Below are 13,822 nucleotides of genomic sequence, written 5' to 3'. Positions count from 1 at the left end.
CCTGACCTCACTTTATAAAGCAAAGTGGCTGAGAGTTACAAAGATTACAAAGTTCAACAATCTTACAAGTTGCAGAATTTAAAAGGTAAAGTAGCTGATAGTTACAAAGAAACAATTACAAAGCTTCAAAGCTCAGCGGTTACAAAGATACCTTCCAGAGCACATCAACTGACTGAGAACAATTCCCATCTTAATCATCTACAAATCATCAGTAATAAAGTGACTTAGAAGACAACTACCCCCTTTAAACAGTGTTCACAGCAATGCAGTCAGCAACAGATTTTGTAGTTCCGTATGTTATGTGTTGGCAGGACTTTACAGTTTAATGCATTTTCAGAAAATATATGTGTAAATCAAGTAATAGCTTGGGCAGAGGCTTTATACAACACAGCACCACTCCTGCTACTGGCTATTCCAGGAGATATCAGCACAAGCCTCCTGGCATTCTTAATGGCCAATGCCCATGAACTGGCAATTGTGGATCCCATGGTCCTACCACCTAACCCAGAGCCAGTGTCAAAGCCGGTCTTGGAGGTGTTGGTGCCCAGGGTTCCCACTCACCCATTCTGGTCCCCACCTCTGCTTTGGTGGGGGATGGCAAAAAATAGCACCCTTAGGTACCACTTGTGCCACCGGCAATGCCATTTACACCAGGCCTTCAGACTGTCCCTGCTCATGGCTCAAGCACAGTCCTCTCCAACCCAGGTGGAGGACACAGAGGTCCTAGTTATGGTCACTGCTTCCTCTGTGCTGGCCATGTACCTTAGCACCTCTCCAGATCTCCAAGACAGGGTTGCCCTGAACCTGAATCTGCAGGCCGAGGAGGTGATAGAGGACTCTGACCTCATGGTTGACATCCTTACAGCTGAGTGGCCATCTAGAATGGCATTGCCCCTCATAAAGTCCACTAAGGTACTCTGGCAGAAAACTATTTCTGTCCTACCCACAGCAAAGGCATTGAACTTAGGTACTGTTCTTCAGGGACCTGTCTTGCCAACAGTTCCTCATGCAGGAAGTACAATTACTCCTAACCTTGTGAGCGAGAGGATGTACCATGGGAGTTAAGGGGCAGAGGCATCTACTCCTGATACCTCTTCATCCCAAAAGCAAAAGGAGGCCTCTGGCCCATACTGATTCTTAGGAACTTCAATGCATTTATTATGAAAATATGCTTTCACATAGTGTGTTTGGCTACCATTATCCCATCCTTAGACCTGGAGGACTGGTAGATCGCCCTCAACATGAAGGACGCTTATTTCCATATATCCCTTCCCACAGATGGTTCCTGCACTTTGTGGTACAAGGCTAGCATTACCATTTTATTGTCCTTATGCCTCTTGACCACCTCAAGAGTCTTGAAAAAATGTATGTTGGCTATGGCAGCATTCCTCTATACAAGTACCTCATTCAGGTATTCCTGTTCCTGGACAATTGGCTCATCAAGGCCGATTCATGATCAGGCGATTCAGCATGTGGACATAGCATGTGAAACATTCTGAAGTCTGGGCCTTATCCTCCGTACTCCGACATCCACTCTTAACTCCAACCCAATACTTAGAGTTCATAGGGGCCTTTGTAGACCTCACAATAGTCAGGGCATCACTCCTGGAGATGTGCTTGGAGGCCTCCTCATCCTAAACCTCAAGAAGTTCCGATGACCATGGCCAGGATTTACTTGAGGCTAAGGCACATGGCAGCCTGCATGTACATCATGCAGCACACCCCTCTTTACCTCCATACCTGTCTGGTTGGTGCCAGAACAGGACCCATTGGACAGGATAGTGGTCCAGTCACTTCACATTCTGAAAACACTTGATGGGTGGTTATAGCACCAGGTAGTTTGTGCAGGAGTTCTCTTCTCCAAATTGAGACCCTAATAGTGGCTGATGACAGATGCTTCTGCCCACAGGTGGGGCGCCCATCTTGGCCAATTACAGACTCAGGGCTTGTAGTCCCAGAGTGGAACTACCTGCACATAAATACGAGGGAACTATGGGCCATTTGCCTGCCTTGCCAGGTCTTCAGGGACCACCTCAGGGGCATGTGCATGGAAATGTTCATGGACAACACCACAGCAACATTTTATGTGAACAAGCAGGGTAATGTTCTCTCCCCTCCTTTGTGCCAGGAATTCCTACTGCTGTGGGAATTTTGCAGTGCCAATGACACAACCTTGCAAGCTTCATTTCTCCCAGGAGTGTTTAATGAGCTGGCAGACCAACTGCACTGCTCATTTTCCAACCGTGAATGATCTTTCAGGACAGACATTCTGTTACCAGTCTCCTAGGGGTGAGGCTTTCCCCAGTAAACCTGTTTGCAGGGCCAGCACAAGTGTCCAATGCATTGCTCTTTTGTAGGCAGCAGCTTGGCTCACTGTTAGAAGCATTTCACCTCCCCTGGGCACCTCACACATTATGCATCTTTTGCCATGTTTCCACTGATTCTGAGAATCCTCAAAATCAATAAAAGAGTTTTTTGATTATCCTCATAGTTCCAGCGTGGTTCCAACAATATTGGTTCAACTTGCTGCTTAGCCTCTTCAGAGCCACTTCCATTATCTTTCCTCTCTGCAGAGATCTCATCATTCAGGACCACAGCATGTTGCCACCCCAACCTGTAGTCCCTCCACCTAACTGTGTGAATGCTCCATGGTTGAACCTCATGAGGGCAGGTTGCTCCAGTCTAGTTCAGGAAATCGTCATGAGAAGGAGAAAGCCATCCACCAGAGCTACTTACCAAACCAAATGGAAACTGTTTTTCTTGTGGTGCCAGCACAAGGGTCTTTGGCCCCAACAGTCCTCCATGTCTGTCATTCTAGACTACCTCCTGTACTTAAAGCAGCAAAGGCTAGTTCTGTCCTCTATAAGAGTTCACCTAGCAGCCATTTCCACGTTCTGTGTAGGGAGTCATGCTCACTCTGTGTTTATGGATCTTGTGATAACCCATTTTCTCCAGAGCTTCACAGACTGTACCCACAGGACAGGCAGCCTATTCCCCAGTGGAACTTTGATTCTTCTGATCACCAAACTGATGGGCCCTCCCTTTGAACCTTTGGCCACCTGTCCGCTGTCATATCTATCTGGAAGGTAGCTTGCCTGGTAACCTCTTCCAGGAGGGTCTCCAAGCTCTGGGCACTCACAGCAGAACTTCTATATGCTGTCTTTTATAAGGACAAAGTACAGTTGTGGCCTCACATGGACTTTTTGCCTAAGTGATCTTCCATTTTCACTTCAATCGGACTTTTTGCCTAAGTGATCTTCCATTTTCACTTCAACCAGACTTTCTTCCTTCCTGTATTCTATCCAGAGCTCCACATCTGTGATGGGGAACATCTGCTAGAACCTGTGGATATTCTACATGCACTTGCTTTTTATGTAGAATGAACAAAACAGTTTAGGAAATCTCTGCAACTCGTTGTTTCACTAGGAGAGAGAATGAAGAGTCTTTCCTCTCAACGACTTTCCCATTGGATCATGTCCTGTATGTGTTATGTCTCAGTGAAGTTGCCATATCCTCCACTGACTGGAAAAACTTAAACAACAGATAGTCTTGCAGCACCTTAAAGACTAACAAAATATGTAGATGGCATCATGAGCTTTTGTGGGCACAACCCACTTCTTCAGATGAAGGGGAGTTATTAAAGATACAGTTTCGAAATAACTAGGGAATGGGGGGAGAGAAGGAAAGAAATAGAGTCTCCATACTACATGAAGCTGATAGAGAAGTTGTAAATTGGTCTTAAGTACCCGTTGTTTGGTTTTTTATGTCATTAGGATGTGGAATGTAGCGGCACATCCAGCCAATGTCTTTATTCATACCTTTCATGTCATGCGACAAAAGCTCATGATACCATCTTCAGGTTTTGTTAGTCTTTTATGGTGCTGCAAGACAATTTGTTTTTTTACATTTTTCTAGTTACAGACTAACTCGGCTACTCCACTGACAGTTCACTTCACCGGAGCTCAGGCTTTCTTAGTGGCATTCCTTGAGAGTGTTCCAATTAAGGACATATGCTGAGCGGTGGTGAGGTCATCTGTGCACTCCTTCATGTCACACTACGCCATCACACAGCACATGCAGGATGACGCAGGATTCAGCAAGATGGTTTTTGCTTTGGCCACAAGCTGACTTCCAGCACTCCCAAGAGAACTGCTGGTAAGTCACCTTTTGGAATGCACATGAGCAATCACTTGAAAAAGAAGAAAAAATGGTTGCTTGCCTTTGTAACTGTTGTTTTTCAAGATGTGTTGCTCATGTTCGTTGCAAATCCCACCAACCTCCCCACTGTCTGAATTTACTGGAAAGAAGGAACTGAGAGGGTGGGAGGGGCAGCTGTGTCTTGTGTGCGCCACGATAGCAGCATCACACCAGGGGTCTCTACAGTCAGCCCTACAAATACCACTAGGGTAAAAGCTTTCTAGAGACTACTCATTTGTGTGCACAGACACCTTTTGGCAATGGCATCTTGAAGAACAACGGTTGTGAAAGGTAAGTAAGTGGGTTTTTTCTCTCAGAGTTAAAGATTTAGAATGTTAGAAATGGGAAGCATTTCTAGGTTTTACTGTTTGCTCTTAAGTGTTTCATTCAATCTTAAAACTCCCTTACTTATAATTACTAGAGGCTTCTTTCTCAACGAGTATCATAAGCCAAGTAACTGTGGTCATCTGTTTGATCACAAGGAACAACTCTCCTAATCTTCAGCTGAATAGAGAGGAGACTGTCTTTTTAAAAATAAAATAGCACCTTAATATTTATATACTGGGGATTTTTTTTTATGTTACGTGTTTTTTTTCTTTGTGGGGCACACAAGGGTTTTAGAAGCTGAAGTTTGGGCAGAGGGAGTATGGAAAGTTGTGTTTAGTTGGGTATCTTGACCTAGAAAAAGGAGGAAGCTAGGTAAGGGCACTTACTGTTGTCATATATTACCATTCACTCTACCCATCTTCCAGATTAACTCCCATTGCTGGCCTTTCCATTGCTTTATGTTTCCCTACAGACACACCTCCTTATCTTAATGTGGAACTCAGTGCCCAGCAACCTGTGTCTCTATTGAGCTATGAATGTGAGCTTCCAAATCCCATAGTAATCCAGTTCCTCCAACACTAGAATTTGGAGTACTATCCTCATTGTACCCAACCACATAGTTAATTTAAGAGAGAGTCTCAGTTGGTGTCCAGAATGGATTCATCTGAGACCTGAGTTATTCTCCTTGTAGGTGAAGATGATGGAAGCACAGGCCAAAGAGTGGGAAATGGTGGGTACATTGGTTGATCAAGCATCCAGTTGATACTGAAACTGGAACAAATACTTGATAGAACATTCAGTGAGGGAAAGCGTTACAATTTCCAATATGATTCTGTTGTAAAATCCTTTCAAATTTATGAAACATCTGCCTGCTGTTAATCATTATTTCAGCTGTTTATATTGGGGCAGTTAATAAAGAAATAACAATATTAGCATTAATAGTCATTACAACTTCAGTTTCAACACCCCCTTAATATTACAGCGACTGCTAGTCTCTCTCTTAAAGCTGTTTTGATCTCTTTGCAAAGTCAAGAAAATATTGCGATAATTTATGTTTTGTAATTTAACTGCACGCCAATAATTGCTGAAGGCTATTTTTTTTTTAAACATAAAACTTAACTTTTACAATACAGGGTCACACAAATCCACTGGGAAAGAGTTAATGCACAGGAACTGGCGTGGATTTAATTTGAGACTAATGAAAATGGGATGAGGAAGATATTAATTTCAGATAAAATATTTTTAGTTTGATACAATTATTTTTCTTTCTGTACAACTGTTTTGAAAGCCACAATTTAAACAAAAATAAATGTTTTATCATTTTAGATGAAAGCAGTAGCTGGTATGAAGATGTCTTACCAGGTACAACAGGCAATCAACACATGCCCAAAGAATCCTGTAAGGGGTTTTAGGCATGATGAATCCTCCAGCGCTTTGTGTTCACATCTATACTCCATGATCCGAGGGAACCGTCAGCACAGACGAGCCTTTTTAATTTCTTTACTCAACCTCTTTGATGACACAGCAGTAAGCATCACATTAAATGTACCTCGTTTTAAAAGAAATTAGGATAAGTTGTTCATAAAGTAAGGTTGAAATGATGAATGTTGGTGTCCTTACTTTATGTATTTTTATGAGATTTGGTGAAATTTGGTTTGACTAACTTTATTCCTCTAGTCTTTTTTATTTGGCTGCAAAATTGAATACATTTCCCCTTATAACAACCTTTTCAGCCATTTTATATCTCCTTCAGCCCAGTTTGGATAGAACAATAATAATGAAAGTTAATTTGTGAAGAAAATTTTGCATGTTCAGAATGTTCTCAAGGCAGACAATTTACTTTGGATCAAATAAATGTTGACTTTTCCCCTCAAGGTTCTTTGAGAGTAGTACAAAAACTAATCCTGCCATGTTTTGTGCATGTGTATTACATTTTATATAAAATGGTTTTTTTTTAATTTGCAGAAAACAGAGGTGAATATGCTCTTGTATATAGCAGACAATCTAGCGTGTTTTCCTTATCAAACGCAGGAAGAGCCACTGTTTATAATGCATCATATAGACATTACACTGTCAGTTTCTGGTAGTAACCTATTACAGTCATTTAAGGAGGTAAGTGCTCTTATGATCTATTAATATACATGTTGCAGTGAAGTTATATTGGCACCATAATGAGTTTTACTAAGTCGTCCCAGTGTTTGCACACATGGCCAATAAACAACATTACTTTGGAACCAATAACATAAATTGCTGTCAGTTCTGACCATGTGAGGGATCTGTGGTGAGAAATTTTCATTCATTTTGAAAACTCAATGGAAAATATTAAGAGAGGACTGGGAGGGAAGTTTGGAAAGACTGGGATTGTTAGATTTAATGTTTGTCAGGGAAGAGGGATCCCACAATCCAGGTTACTTAGGTTTATGTTCTTTTCATCCTTCCTAAACATATGAGCCATAAGCAGTCTTTCTTGGTTGGAATGTTGCCCTGGGAACTCAGAAAATGTTTTGAATGTATCTGTCTGTTGGCAAGGTTTATTTCTATGTAGCTCACATATATTCATTTACTTTGTATGGCTCTTCACTTGCACTTTTCTTCATTATACTGTGCATATTGTGTACCTCTTAATTACAAATAGTTTCACTAGTAATTTTTTAAGCTGCAATAGTCATACTAAGATTCATCTATCTTGGGCCTCTGTGAGGGGGAAATATTTTAAATCATAGTAACAATTTTGAGAGACGAGTTCCATGTACTGAATTTTAAAACAAAATTGAATTATTATGTATGTATATTCAACACAAACATGGAAGTGATATAAAAATTTACTTTCCCTTTGATTTCCTTACCTGTATTCTGCCTAATACTCAGTCTCCACTATAGTACTGCTACAAAACCTCTGTACTAAAACACAGTCTTACCCAGACTGTTGATTTTTAAAGAACAATTTGCTAGAATTTTGATTAAATATTTACCGAATTAAAATAATCGAGTGTCTTTATATATATGAATATATATATATATGATAAAATGCATATGTAGTATTGTATAAATGAGTTTGAGACTACTGCTTTACTGAATGTGCCAATGTCATGAACATGTTATTCAGCACAACTCGAATAAGTTATACCATACCAAACTCTCATTTATTCTTTATAGATCACTCATAACAAACTATTTCAGAAAGATTTGAGAAATTCTTATTTTATTACTAATATTTAATATTGCTTGAGACTACTGCTTTACTGAATGTGCCAATGTCATGAACATGTTATTCAGCACAACTCGAATAAGTTATACCATACCGAACTCTCATTTATTCCTTATAGATCACTCATAACAAACTATTTCAGAAAGATTTGAGAGATTCTTATTTTATTACTAATATTTAATATTGCTAACGCATACTTATATTGTATCCTTCTGCATATATGTGTGTCTTAGTTATCATGAGTCTAGTCACAAAGTCATCAGAGAAAATCATAAACTATCATTTTAACAATCTCCAACTGGCCTAAAATAGAATTTCTATTACTTATTTTATACGCAGCAAAATAACTGTTTATAAAGCATACTCCTGTAGAGAACAAGAAATGAATTAAATGGGAGTCTAAATCATGAAAATTCACACTAGTGTTATTTGCCTGGGGTGTTTTTTGTTTTGCTTGTCCAGTTTTTTGAAGAATAGGTACAAAACTCTTGTTAATTGGGTCTTAACATATACTGAATAATTCTTAAAAGGTTCCTGTTAAGATAATTTTCCTAATTTTAAAAATATGAATAATTGCTTGTAGTAACTAAAACTAAAATCTGTTAACTTATTGTTTCTTTTCTTGTTCTCTAAAGATACCATATTGACTAGATTTCTGCTCTGGAGTCTTGGCCTAGGGTGAGATAGGCAGGAATATTCCTTTTTTCACCCTTTTGAGGCACTGGCAGATGTGTCTTGTGTACAAAGTCCCAGTGCTTGGGGGCCCTCTAAAGCATACAATTTTCATACTGGTCTGACTGCATTCAACAAAGGAGCTCCCCACTGGAGCCAGGACAGTTGCATCCAATGCCTGCTCTCCTGTCAGTCCTGCAGCTTTGTTTAGAATGTGAGTCTATCTCATTTGCATTTTTTGTCTGTCCTGTTCTCTGAAGGGTCCCCAGTGCTCTAGCGTTACTTGTTGGTGCACTGTGGGTTTTTTTAAGTCCATTTTGAGATGCCATTTCATCCTTTGAAGTGATCAGGATTCAGACAGAGGGTGGGTTTTCTATACTACCAGAGTTTGGATGTGTCAAAATGGCTTCTTAATGTTTCTTCAGTACAAGATATACACATGGCCTGCCTGGTTTTCACTGCATCAGATCTCATTGTGCAGCATGCCAGTCTAGCTTAAAGGCTTTTTTTGCTTGCGGGTAAACACTGCTCAAATTTTCTTTTAAATTTGATCAGTGTGTTGGGGTGTATTCAAGAATTGGTAACGTAACCCCAAACTCTGGTTATAACAACAAAATGCTTCAGATCTCTAGAGGTATCTATTTAAGACTTCAATTTGTGAGTTTGCAAAATATAAATAAACCAACATTTTAAATTGTGGATGCCTAACAGGACAACAAAATCAGTAATAGAGCTATTAAGTAAGCACTGATTTAGCATGCACTCAGACCATATAAGTACTTAGTTAGATACATAAAAACCTAAGTATTGTAGTCATATGTGAAAATTATGAGCATTTTATAGATGGATCTACAGCGTTTTTTGACAGTAGTGTAAGCATTGGACAACCTTCTCTGAGGAATAAGTCTTCTGAGATAGCTGAATACTATTTTCAGTAATCTATAATTTTGATTCTGAATGTTCTCAGTGAACTTTATTTCCAGTGGAAAGTTTTTACTTGTGCAGTCAGGATACTTGTTGGGAGGTATATATTTGGCTATAATCTCCTGGGGATATTTTCATTTTGAAAATCCCAGCCTTTGTGTCTGATCACTTCATTCAGTTTCATGAGTAAAGATGAGGATTGCTTTTATTTTGAAAGCAATATTCCAACTGCCAGACTCTGCAAGGTGCTCTCCTTGCTGTTAGATGAAGTTCAAACATGGTCATTTAAAGATCTTACCCTTAACTGTTCTCTGTTGATCCTTACTAAGGTAGTCGGTCTTTGGTGATTACCTGCATAAATAAGGCTTCAGGCCACTTCATTAATTTTTTGTCTAGTTTCTTAAATTGATGCTAATGTAAACCATGTGTTGTTGCTCTGATTGTAAGGGCCCATGTGGCCATACAATAGACTTGCTTGCTTGTTCATTTCTGTCACCGAATATTTACTTACTGTTTGTAGAAGATACGTCAGGAAATCTTGTGGTTTTCCTTGGTATATGAAATAACTTCACTTAGTTTCTTTCCTCCTCTATGACTTAAAAATGTATAATTTGTGGAGTTTTCCCTCACTCTTTCTGGTCTCTAAGATCTGGAATCCAGTCACCATAGTATCTTAGAGGGGAAAAGCATTTACAAGTTGAACCTCCTTGGTCCTGCACCCTCAGGTCCTGACTGGTTCCAGATGAGGGATTTTTCCATAACAGGGAAGGTCATTTCTGGTACACTGCTGGGCTCCATCCTCATGGCGCAGCCCCCCCGCTTGGGTCCATTTGCCCCACCAGGCAGCTTTGCGGTCAGGCTGTTGCTGTGCTGCTCAGAAACCCCACTCCCAGATTCCTGTCCCTGCCGCCAGGCTCCCAGCTGCTTGGCGGTAGCAAGGCTGCTGGGTGGCCCCAACTGCCTGTCAGTCTTACAAGGCAGTTTTGCCGCTTGGCTCCAGCCCCATTGCCTCCCGTTCCCCACCCCCACAGTGTTGGCCCTGGGCAGCAGCCTCACTGATGGGCTCCCGGTTTTACTGCCACAGGGCAGCTCTGCTACTTCCAGCCACCAGCCCTCTACCAGGACACTCTGGTCCTGGTTCTTCCATGGTCTTACCGGACCAGAGTGTCCTGGTTAAGAGAGGTTCAACCTGTACCCATAATTTATTCTTAACATACAATTTGACTTGATTCCTTGTTGGCGTTCCATCTACCTTTTAGAGTTCGGAAATGCAGTTTTAATGACTAACTTCTTGATTATTCTAACATACAGATACTTATTTTGGTCACAAATTATACTATCAAAGAAATTACTTCTTCCTTGCTCATCAAGAACCAGAAATGAATATTCAAGTGGCATTGTGGCACTGGCATTTTTATTTGTGCATATCATACTATTAAATTCAGAAGATCAAAAAACATTCAGATATATGGAAATCAGATATTTCTGTCATGCCAAAAACATAAGACAAAGAGAAGGAATTGAGTCAAATGATATCTTCAGAGAAGCCCATGTAAATTTTTCTGTCTCCTTAACAAGCATGTTAAACATTACTTTGTTACACTGCTTATAAATTGCTGGGGTTTTATAAATTTTCTTTTAGAATTAGGAGTAGTGTCATAGTTATTCAAATAGAAAACAAAGATGCATGAACTTTACTTACTTACTTCAGAAAACTGAAATTCTATTTTTTAGACTGGTCGATCTTGATAATTTCTTTTAACTAACCTTTTGTAAAGCTCCCTTGTAGTGTTTTTATCAATATTTTGAGAGCTGAATTTTCTTTTCCTGAGTTTAAATAAGGCAGTCACTGCTGCTTATAAATATAGGTAAATAAGTGCCATTTCTAAAATGATTTTGATTTGTTGATTTTAAAAATATTATTAGATATAAAGCCCTTCATTTCATTTTCCCAGTCTCATTCAGGTAGGCTTGAACTACATTAAGGACATATATAAACTAAATTAGACAGATCGAAATTGCAAATGAAGCCGGGATTTCTATTTCCTGTGCTTCATTTGCATAATGGTGGCCATGCTTTCTTTCAAAAACAGGTATTTTGAAAGTGAAAACGCCATTTGGAGCGGTTCTTTTGGGGGGGGGGAGAACCGTTTTTGAAAGATCCTGTACTCCTCAAAAAAATGAAGTTTACAGGATCTTTTGAAAGGATTTTTTTTCCCCGAAAGAACCACATCTAAACGGCATTTTCACTTTCAAAATACCCATTTTCGAAAGAATGTGCGGCTGCCATTATGCAAATGAAGCATGGGAAATTCAAATCCAGGCTTTGTTGGCAATTTTGATCTAATTTACATCCCTCTTTCAAAAGAGGAATGTAGTCTAGACATAGTCACAGTTTGCATTCATCTATACATACTATATATCCTAAAATGTATTATGGATATACAATAGCAAATGTGGTGATAGAATTTCCTTAATCCCAATTCCATATTATCAACATAAATATGCCCTTAGACAGAAACTTGGACTATATCATGTCCCCTAAGACCACGTGAAAACTTCTGTCAGATTTTTTTAAAAGAATAAAACTGAATATTTGAACACTATCTAGAAAGGTAAACCAAATGATATGTTTAAACACTTGTTTATATTTCTGTTAGTTTTCCTATAGTCTGTTATTATAATTTTCAGAATGACCACTTATGGGAGTTAACAGAATGGTCACTTGTAAAAGATGGGCTCTCTTCAATGGTATGGTGTTGCCACCCTTATTTCTGCACTGTTTCTGGCAGTGACACCACCTTCAGAGCTAAGTGGCTGGAAATTGATGATTTCTGGCTGGGTGCCCCGCTATGAAGATAGCACCAATTCAGCAGCAGCGCAGAAATAAGGGTGGCATGGTTTCCCAATATGTACTCTTATTATTGTGAACAGCACTCAAATTTTAGACATACCTGAAATTTTTGAACTTATTTTAGTCATTGAACTGCATTAAATGTGCCTATTTTAAATAATAGATTTCAAATACTTTGTGAACGAAAACATTTTTTAAAAAGGCTATTCACACAAGAGAATCATGATTATGGAATGATTGTTCTGAATGCTATCATAATTCTTAAATATCTGTTGTCTTCTCTGTCTTCCAGTCTATGGTAAAGGACAAAAGAAAGGAGAGGAAACCTTCATCTGATGAGGAGAGCGAGAGTGAGAGTGACAGTAACAGTGAGAGTGAGAGTGAAAGTGAAGAAGAAGTTACCAAGCCTCGGAAGTTACGGAAACGTGTAGGCTCTGATTCAGATTCTGATGAAGAAAATGATATAAATGCTGTGATGAAGTGTTTGCCAGATAATTCAGCTCCTTTAATTGAATTTGCAAATGTTTCCCAAGGCATATTGTTGCTTTTGATGCTAAAACAACATTTAAAGAATCTTTGTGGATTCTCTGATAGGTAAGAATCCTACTTAATGTAGCAGACTGCTCCTTGTCTTTTAGTTTAGTGATTACCATACTATTCAAGCGGATGGTAATTACCTTTTTAAGCGATGTGTTTTACCACATGTAGATTTCAAGGCAAAATACATATAATTAATTTTACTGCATTCAATTTACTGCATCACAGGATAGCGATAGTTTGTTTGCTTAACTTAATTGAGATGCCTAATAGAGACTATGAATGTAATTGTTCATTTAAAAAAACATTTTATCCTAAATATTTGGGTTTTGTTTTCCTTTCATAGTAAAATTCAGAAATATTCACCCTCCGAATCGGCAAAAGTATATGATAAAGCGATAAACAGGAAGACAGGGGTGCATTTCCACCCAAAACAGACGCTGGATTTTCTGCGAAGTGATATGGCTCATTCCAAGATCACTGAAGATGTGAAGAGGAGTATTGTAAAACAATACTTGGATGTAAGTAGAGTCATACTAGAAAAGAATGTAAAACTTCTTTAGTTATATTATACAGCATAGCTTTAACTTGTATGTTAAATAATTTTTAACTTTGAGTATTTGAAAGGTGATTTTAAATTTATAATGTATATATTTTGAAATACTGATGATGTAGGAAATGCTGAGCACCTACAATTCTTATTGATTTAAATGGGTGTTGACAGTGTTTAATGCCTTGCAATATTAGGCCCCTTACTAAGGTCTGTACCAAAATTTGTATAGCAAATAAAAAAGATAATTTAATGTTGAGGAATGTTATAGATTTTCAGACTGAGACATCTTATTCCCTCTGATTTCCTGATGTCTTCTTTCATTCATTGTATTGTGTCCCCGTCTTCTTCCATCCAAGGAACACTGAACAGTCCAAACCTATTTAATTTGTAAAGTTTACTCGGTTTTTAAAAAAATATCTACTCGAAATAAAAACGGGAATTTTTTTTTACATTTAATAGAAAATAGTAGCTAAATGTACCTAATTCTTTATGTAACCTGCAGATATACACACAAAATACACCAACTAGATATGAAGTTTGTGTACAGTTT

General features: G+C 38.8%; 1 protein-coding gene across 8 annotated transcripts in view; it reads left to right on the top strand.

Moving 5' to 3' along the window:
* The window catches only part of NIPBL (NIPBL cohesin loading factor), a 312,487-nt gene that overhangs the window by 296,863 nt on the left and 1,802 nt on the right, over window positions 1–13,822 (top strand). For all 8 annotated transcript variants that reach the window (XM_075932528.1, XM_006139460.4, XM_006139462.4 and 5 more), the window contains 4 exons: window positions 5,851–6,051; window positions 6,490–6,636; window positions 12,475–12,776; window positions 13,066–13,240. In XM_075932528.1, coding sequence (XP_075788643.1) covers window positions 5,851–6,051; window positions 6,490–6,636; window positions 12,475–12,776; window positions 13,066–13,240 — 825 coding nt within the window. The remainder of the gene's footprint in view (window positions 1–5,850; window positions 6,052–6,489; window positions 6,637–12,474; window positions 12,777–13,065; window positions 13,241–13,822) is intronic.

This window comes from Pelodiscus sinensis, chromosome 6 (genome assembly GCF_049634645.1).
Source record: "Pelodiscus sinensis isolate JC-2024 chromosome 6, ASM4963464v1, whole genome shotgun sequence".
NCBI lineage: Eukaryota > Metazoa > Chordata > Testudines > Trionychidae > Pelodiscus > Pelodiscus sinensis.
Note: the sequence above shows the minus strand (reverse complement) of the source record. Positions and strands in the feature narration are given on the sequence as shown.